The sequence below is a fragment of the Impatiens glandulifera genome, chromosome 7, assembly GCF_907164915.1.
Source record: "Impatiens glandulifera chromosome 7, dImpGla2.1, whole genome shotgun sequence".
Taxonomy (NCBI): Eukaryota; Viridiplantae; Streptophyta; class Magnoliopsida; order Ericales; family Balsaminaceae; genus Impatiens; species Impatiens glandulifera.
In genome coordinates this window covers 29,543,260-29,550,982 of record NC_061868.1, presented here as the reverse complement: position 1 = coordinate 29,550,982, position 7,723 = coordinate 29,543,260, and the positions used below count along the sequence as shown (strand labels likewise).

Below are 7,723 nucleotides of genomic sequence, written 5' to 3'. Positions count from 1 at the left end.
ATATCGTAGAGGGCAAGATGATATATTTTGTTCATTGCTGAAAGGATGTTATATACCTTCATCCAGATATTGTATGAGGTTGCAGTTTGGTTTCTATATTTTGAAAATGTACAGATTTAGTATGGGATGTCATTAATGTGTACTGTGTTTGAGGATGTTTTCAATTTCTTATTTTGCTGATGTTGTTGATCTTATATTTACGTTGTTTTTCATATAATATAATTTGATCACAAAGTGTTTTGAATAGATTGACACCAAAAACTGATAAATATAAAGGTAGAAAAGTTATACATTATATTGTAGTTAAGATCTATTTCAATTTAGATTTTTTTTAATAAAAAAAAATAAATAAATTATAAATTTGGTCTATTATGAACCAATTTTATCTGTTAAACTATATTAATAGGTTACAATTCAATCTTTTTTTATAAATGAAAAAATTATAACAGTCTTTGGTATATCATTACCAATTATAATCATCCTCATTATTAAGATATTGCTTCCAAGGCAATCTTGTAGTGTTTCCAATTTAAAACAATAACAAAAAATCTCAAACATGCGGTCCCAGTTTATTACTATTTATCTTAAATTATTTTTTAAGGTTAAATATTGATTCATGGCCCACATTTGAATAAAACAGAAGTCTTGGAACACAATTGGACATTATATTTTTTCAAGTAATATGCATTTCCCACTTCACCTATAAATATGTCTCAATTGAGTTTATCTTCTTCACCAAAATCAATTCTAATTTGCCTTTCAAATGGCAACAAAAATCATCCTCTCATCCCTACTATTCTCTCTTTACTTCCTAGCAACAATAGCAGAAAATAATGCCAACAACTCAACCACTTCAACAAGTTTCGTCCAGGCCTCGTGTCGAGCCACTACATACCCGACCGTATGCATCCAATCCCTCACTCGCTATGCAGGTTCAATAAAACACAATCCACGCCAGCTAGCTCATACAGCTCTAGCAGTGAGCCTCCACTCGGCGTGGTCCACTAGGGTTTTCATTCACAAGCTGACTAATTTTAAGGGTCTGAAGCGAAGAGAATACCAGGCTATCCGAGATTGCCTAGAGGAGATAGCAGACAGTGTGGACCAGATCGGCCAGTCAATCCGAGAGATCAAGTCCATGGGTCAAGGCCCACCTGGCCAGGACTTTTTCTTGCACATTAGTAACATGCAAACGTGGGTAAGTGCTGCCCTTACAGACTGCACAACTTGTTTGGATGAGTTATCAGATACAACCTATAATAGAAGGATTAAACACTCGGTTAGGTCCCGAGTGACTAATGTAGCTCAAATCACTACTAATGCACTTGCACTTATTAATCACTTAGTTGCCTAATTCTCACTTGCGATACATTAATTAAGGTATTCTCTAATATAGTATACTAGAAAAAGTATGTATGTGTTTATTGGAGTAAGTATTTAAATGATTTATTATCAAATAATTTCCCATCCAGATATCCTTTAAAAGTTATCTGTAACGCAATTTTGTTGGAACATAAAATAGATTTTCGGATGTATATATGCCACAAAAATTATCACCAGCGCATAAATTAGCGCAGTAAAAGTGTAGTCGGAAAAATTCTATTTGTCACATAAATTTGTAACAAAAAATAGTAACTATACGCAGGTAAATAGAATTATCGACACAAACATTTATACCAATTAAGAGTAATTGTACGGTAATTCGGTAAATTTAAGTCGGTAAAAGATAATTTAATTTAATAAAACTTTTTCATCATTTTTACTATTATTTCTTTTAATATATTATAAATCAAAATTAAATATTTAATATTAAAATTATAGTTATAGTTATAATTATAAATTTCAATTTTAAAAATATTACTCTCTATTCATCTATTTTAAAATGTCAATTAATTACATATATTTTTTAAAACACATTCATTACAACTACAATAAGTAAAATAATTGAATTCACGAAAATAAACTAAAAACAAGTCATTTAACATTGTAAAGAAACTAGAGAATATCAAACTAGTTATTCTCTAGCTTAATATATAACTCTAGCACAATAATTGAGAACCAACCAATTTTTTTTATAATCAACTTATACACTATATATGTCTAGCTAGTGTCTAGCTAGTTGTCTTGATAAAGTGAGCATAGTCATTTTCTATCTATATTATTTAGTAGTGCTTCACTAATCATCATGACTATAAAAATAAGAATAATAAAAATGATTTCTTTTATTTTTATTTTTATTTTTATTTTTATTTTTATTATTAACAATTTTCAATAAAAATCATTTCATGGAATGAATAAAAGAGATATGTTTTTACTTTCATTTGTGGCGGTTTCCAAAACAAAAATATATAATAGTTGTGTAAATAAACAGTTTTTAGACTTTTTTTTTTTTAAGGTCCATACAAATTATATAAATGAGAGTCGTTTAAGTACAACGACAAAATCATAACAAGAAAAGAAAGAAAGACAAAAAAAAACAAAAATAAAAACAAACAAAAATAAAAACAAACAAACAACGTGACATAAATATGTTCACAAATGACCAAAGGGTATGACAAAATAACAAACTTTAACGACGGAGATCTTCAATAAGATCAATGAGTTCCCCGACCGCATCAACTGGTTTTCCCAAAAAAACCTCCCCGATTGTCATAAAAAAAGAATTATGAATTAGACGCATTGGTCTGTTACGGTTACTAAACGTTCTTCGGTTCCTTTCAAGCCAAATGGTCCACCAAAAGATAATTGGGATAGTGATCCAACGAGTCAGCCCAACCGAACTCACCGTCTCTATCCAAACTTTCCAACAACTAACAATAGATTTTTCCATAACCCACTGAATATCAGTCATATTCCATAAAAGACTCCAAATCGGCAGCACTACATCACAATGTAAGAGCAAGTGAGGCGCTGACTCCACCTCTTTATGACACATTCGACAACGACTCTCCATAATACACTCTTTTTTCATGCATCTATCATCCGTTAAAATCCCTCTATGCATGACACTCCATCCAAAGAAAGAGATCTTCGATGGGAGTTTAGACTCCCATAACTTCTCCCAAATAAAATTGTAAGGTGCATTCTCAGCAATTAAGGAGTAGCAATAACTAACCTTAAAGGTAACAATATCTTTCCAACGCATAATATCATGCGAAGACGGATTCACCTCTTTGCGCCCCACCAAGTTCAACACTTTATCATGTAAAGCTAACTCATCAGCATTCAGTATATACCTGATTCTCATAGAAAAACCATTAGAGCTCATATCAAACATGTCCTTAACTGTAGCATCTCTACAAATAGCGATTGAGGCAAGAGTTGGAAACAAAGAGTAGAGGCTTTTAGCACTACACCAAACGTCATCCCAAAAACTAATCGAAGAGCTATCGCCTACCGAAAATCTGCATTGTTCACGAAAAGTCTTCCATATCACCGAGATGCCACTCCAAATATCGCATCCCACTACACGCTTAATAGGTTTGGTGAACCAACCTAACCAATCATTCTCATACTTGCACTTGATCATAGTAGCCCACAAAGAGGTAGGCTCTAAGGAATATCTGCTACACCATTTTGATAAAAGAGCTTTGTTAAACGAAATCAAGTCATGTATACCCAAACCCTCTTGATCTTTAAACTTCTTCACTTTATCCCACCTAACCAAATAACAGAAGGATGACTCAGAGGATCCCCAAAGAAATTTACAAATAATTCTTTCCATCTTCACAGCCACACTTTTAGGCATAAGGAATAAGGACATCATGTATGTGGGCATAGATGCTAGAGCACTTTTGATGAGAATAAGACGACCACCTTTTGAAATCATCTTGCTCTTCTAGATTGGTAACTTTCTTTCCATTTTCGCAATTGTCGAATCCCAAGAAGTTTTGGAGCGGGCTTTAGCACCTAAAGGCATCCCAAGATAAGTTGAAGGAAAAGACCCCACTTCGAAGCCCAAGATACTCGCAAGAGCCATTTTCCTACGGTTGGAGACTGAGTTTGAGAAAAAAATCTTAGACTTACTGAGGTTAACCCGTAATCTAGAACAAGCTCCAAACAACCAAAGAATGTCGCGAAAATGCTTGAAGTTTCGGCGGGTAGCTTGAATCATGCATAAGGTATCATCCGCGAAAAGAAAATGAGAAATAACAAACGGAGACCTCCTCACCCCACAATCCACACCTTTAATGAGGTTAGCATTCTCAGCGAAAACCATCATTCTTGAAAATGCTTCCATGACAATGACGAACAGGAATGGGGACAAAGGATCACCCTGCCTAATCCCCTTGAGCTTTCAAAAATTCCTTTTGGACTTCCATTCACAATTATAGATAATTTGGTTGTCGACGCACAGAATTTGATCCAATCGATCCACTTCTCCCCCATACCCATTCTACCCATTATATCATAAAAACTATCAATTCACATAATTGTATGCTTTTTCAATATCAAGTTTCACGAAAGCACACTTATCTCTCTTGAAATTTGCCGAATCAATGCATTCATTTGCAATGAGAGACGCATCAAAAATTTGGCAACCTTTAATAAAAGACATCTGATTAGCTGAGATCACTGACTCAAGAACCCCGCATAATCTGTTAGCCAAACACTTAGACACAATCTTGTAGAAAGAGGAAACAAGACTAATAGGTCTAAAATTTGTCACATTGATAGGCCCGAGAGTTTTGCGAATCAGGTAGATCAGGGATGAATTCCAACTCTAATCGAATGAAGAAAATTGATAAAAAGGCTCGATCTCTACCATGATATCAATCTTGAGAAAAGGCCAAGCTTTTTTGAAGAATGCCAAAGTAAAACCGTCACTTCCTGATGCCTTATCGCTTCCACAACCCATAGTTGTTGCCTCCACTTCTTCCTCCGTGAAATGAGCTTCCAATAAGGTTTTTTGCTCTGCATTAATAGTATTAAAATTCACTCCATCCAACTTCGGTCTAGCCATATGTGATTCTTTGAATAATTCTTTATAGAATTCAACGATGCTATTTGAAATCACAGGCTCACCATCATGTACAACACCCTTCACCGAGATAGAATTAATAGCATTATTCCTAGCTTGCGCCTTTGAGACACAATGAAAGAACTTTGTGTTTTTATCCCCATATCTTAGCCAAGTAGCCCTGCTCCATTGTCTGGTCCCAATCTCTTCTTCTTTACACAATTCCAGAAGATTAGAAACTGGGAAAATATGAGAGCTAACCTCTTCAGCCAAAAGCTCACGAACCTCTTCCACTTCATCGATAATATTAATCTTCTTACATAATTCATCGACCTTTGCACAAAAAGTAGCACGTTCACCCATATACCAACTTTCAATATGCTTGCGTAAATTCTTCAAATTCATAAACAGTTTCGATGAAGCGGAACCTAGGGAAGCTTGAGTCCTCCACCATTCTTGCACACGCGGAAAAAAATCAACTCTACTCAACCACTTATTCTCGAACCTGAAAGGGCGGCAACGCAACTGCACAACCCCACGCTCTAATAGAATAGGTCGATGGTCTGAACAACTCCACAAAAGAACCTTTTGAAAAATATTAGCCACCCCCCGAAAGATCGACTCACTAACCAAAAACTTGTCGATGCAAGACTGAGACAACCCACCACTACCATTGCCTCTTCTGAATGTAAATTGACCTCCTTCAAGGGGCAGATCTACAAGCTCCATGTCCTCGATCATATTAGAAAATTCTGACATTCGGCTAGTATATCTTCTAGCACCCTTTCTTTTAGAAGGATCCCTCACTTGATTCATATCTCCAGCAAATATGATCGGCAAATCCCATAAACTAGACACTTTTGACAACTCGTTAAAAAACTCCGCTTTTAGATCTTGGCTCACTAGCCTGTAAACCGCAGACAACACCCAACGAAAGTTATCTCCCCGATTTCTAAGTTGCACACTAATTGAGAATCTTCCGATATCAACATACATCTTCTCGAATTCATCATCATTCCAAACAATTAGAATTCCAGGTGACGCCCCAATAGAGTCAAGTGCCACCCATCCACACAATCGCCAATTACACATCTCTCTACCAATCCATTGATCCATCTGTCAAATCTTTATCTCACAAATACAATAAATACCACTTCTAGTAGAACCACAAGTGATTTCAGAATACAACGCTTCTCTCTGTCATTAATCCCACAAACATTCCAAGCTAAAATTTTACCAATCATCAAAACAGACTTACCCAGAGTATATCCGATTCGGCTTCGAGATACGTTTTCTTGAAGACAATAATTTAGGGGGTAAATCACCAATCTTTTTCAGATGACACTTCTTAATAAGTGTCATTGTGGGGATTTCGCGAATATCGGGCCACACTTCAGACTCTTTATTTAAAATCTCTCTATCATGAGATTTGTTTTCGTTCAACGTCTTGTTATGAGTGGAAAAATTCTCACATAACTCCCTGTCAGCGTCATATTCAACATCTGACTCAATAGTCTCTTCCTCCGATAACTCATGCACCTTGATAGGTGAATCACTCGCATAACTGGGATACACAAACCTAATGTGGTTTATTTGAGCCGCATTTTCCACGTGTAGCCTTAACTCACCATTTTCCGCGACATTTGGCTCACAATTAGCCCCACACCCCAGGATAAGATGGGTGAGAAATTCCCTTGGAGCTTCGTACATAGCTACATGAAGCATATTAATCGGATTATTGACTAGAGGAGACTCTTCAGATGTCACACATAACTTAGATTCTGAATTATAATATGGAGGTGATGTTTCGAGTATCAACTCAACAGTCAAACTCGGTGACCGAACCTCATTCTCGCAATCACGTCCGTCCTTCTCCATTATGATACTCGGTTCAACAAAAAACGTCGTCTCAAGAGGATCAACTATACCTGTTGACTCTATAGATTCATTTTCTTGATTAATATCACCCACATCTACCATAACCTCACCAAAATTGTTCACCTCATCCAAACACTTATCCACACTAATTGGTTGTACCGGTGAGCCCAAAATATTGTTCTCTTCAATGTCTCTAAAAGGAGGATTCAGGAAAGGCACTTCTTGCTCCACATGGTTCGTGCATAAGTTGGAAGTCGACATTGTTGACATAATTAGAGGTCATTCGGGCCACACCGCAACCTTATATACCACCATACCATGTTTAAGGGTAATAGAACTCGGCATCCATTCCGTTGGACTAACACAAATCCTTGCCCATCCGACCTCGCATTTCAGTCTAGTATTTTCATCCATCTCCCTATAACCACCTAGCACTTCACCAACATTTCTCAGACACTCAGTGCTCCAACAGACCGAGGGTAGCCCAAATAACCGAATCCAAGTGTTATTTGATCTTTCATTTTGCATGGTTAGCCTTTCTGAGTGATCCCGCTCATGCTCAGCTTTAGGTTCTTGTTGGTTTCTTTGCCTAGAATATTCTTTTTTGGTGTTTGTCCCACATAGGAAGTGAGTAAGAAAAATGTCTTGACCTGGCCCTATAAATAAAGGCCTTGTGTGTTAGTTTTTTCTTGCACTATCAGTATCTGTAATTCGTGTTAACGATTATAGTGGAATATTTTCAGTGGCTCTGCCCGTGGATTAGTCAGCACTTTTGCTGGATACCACGTTAAATCGGGTGTCGCTTTCATTCTGTCTTTTACTATTATTTTTATCATTGTTCTTGATCCGTTATAACAAACTGGTATCAGAGCTTGGTTGTTCAGA

General features: G+C 36.3%; 2 protein-coding genes across 2 annotated transcripts; one reads left to right on the top strand and one right to left on the bottom strand.

Annotated features, from left to right (window-relative positions):
• The first annotated feature begins 763 nt into the window (after positions 1-763).
• LOC124909704 (pectinesterase inhibitor 11-like) lies at positions 764-1,354 on the top strand. The gene has a single exon (XM_047450357.1). It carries the CDS (start codon positions 764-766, stop codon positions 1,352-1,354), a length of 591 nt encoding a protein of 196 aa, XP_047306313.1.
• A 3,369-nt stretch (positions 1,355-4,723) lies between these two features.
• LOC124909703 lies at positions 4,724-6,076 on the bottom strand. The gene has a single exon (XM_047450356.1). The coding sequence runs from the start codon at positions 6,074-6,076 to the stop codon at positions 4,724-4,726; it is 1,353 nt and encodes a 450-aa protein (XP_047306312.1).
• Positions 6,077-7,723: the final 1,647 nt, after the last annotated feature.

Coding starts and splice junctions, on each gene's coding strand:
- LOC124909704 (XM_047450357.1), top strand. CDS start 764: ATGGCAACAAAAATCATCCTCTCATCCCTACTATTCTCTCTTTACTTC.
- LOC124909703 (XM_047450356.1), bottom strand. CDS start 6,076: ATGGATCAATGGATTGGTAGAGAGATGTGTAATTGGCGATTGTGTGGA.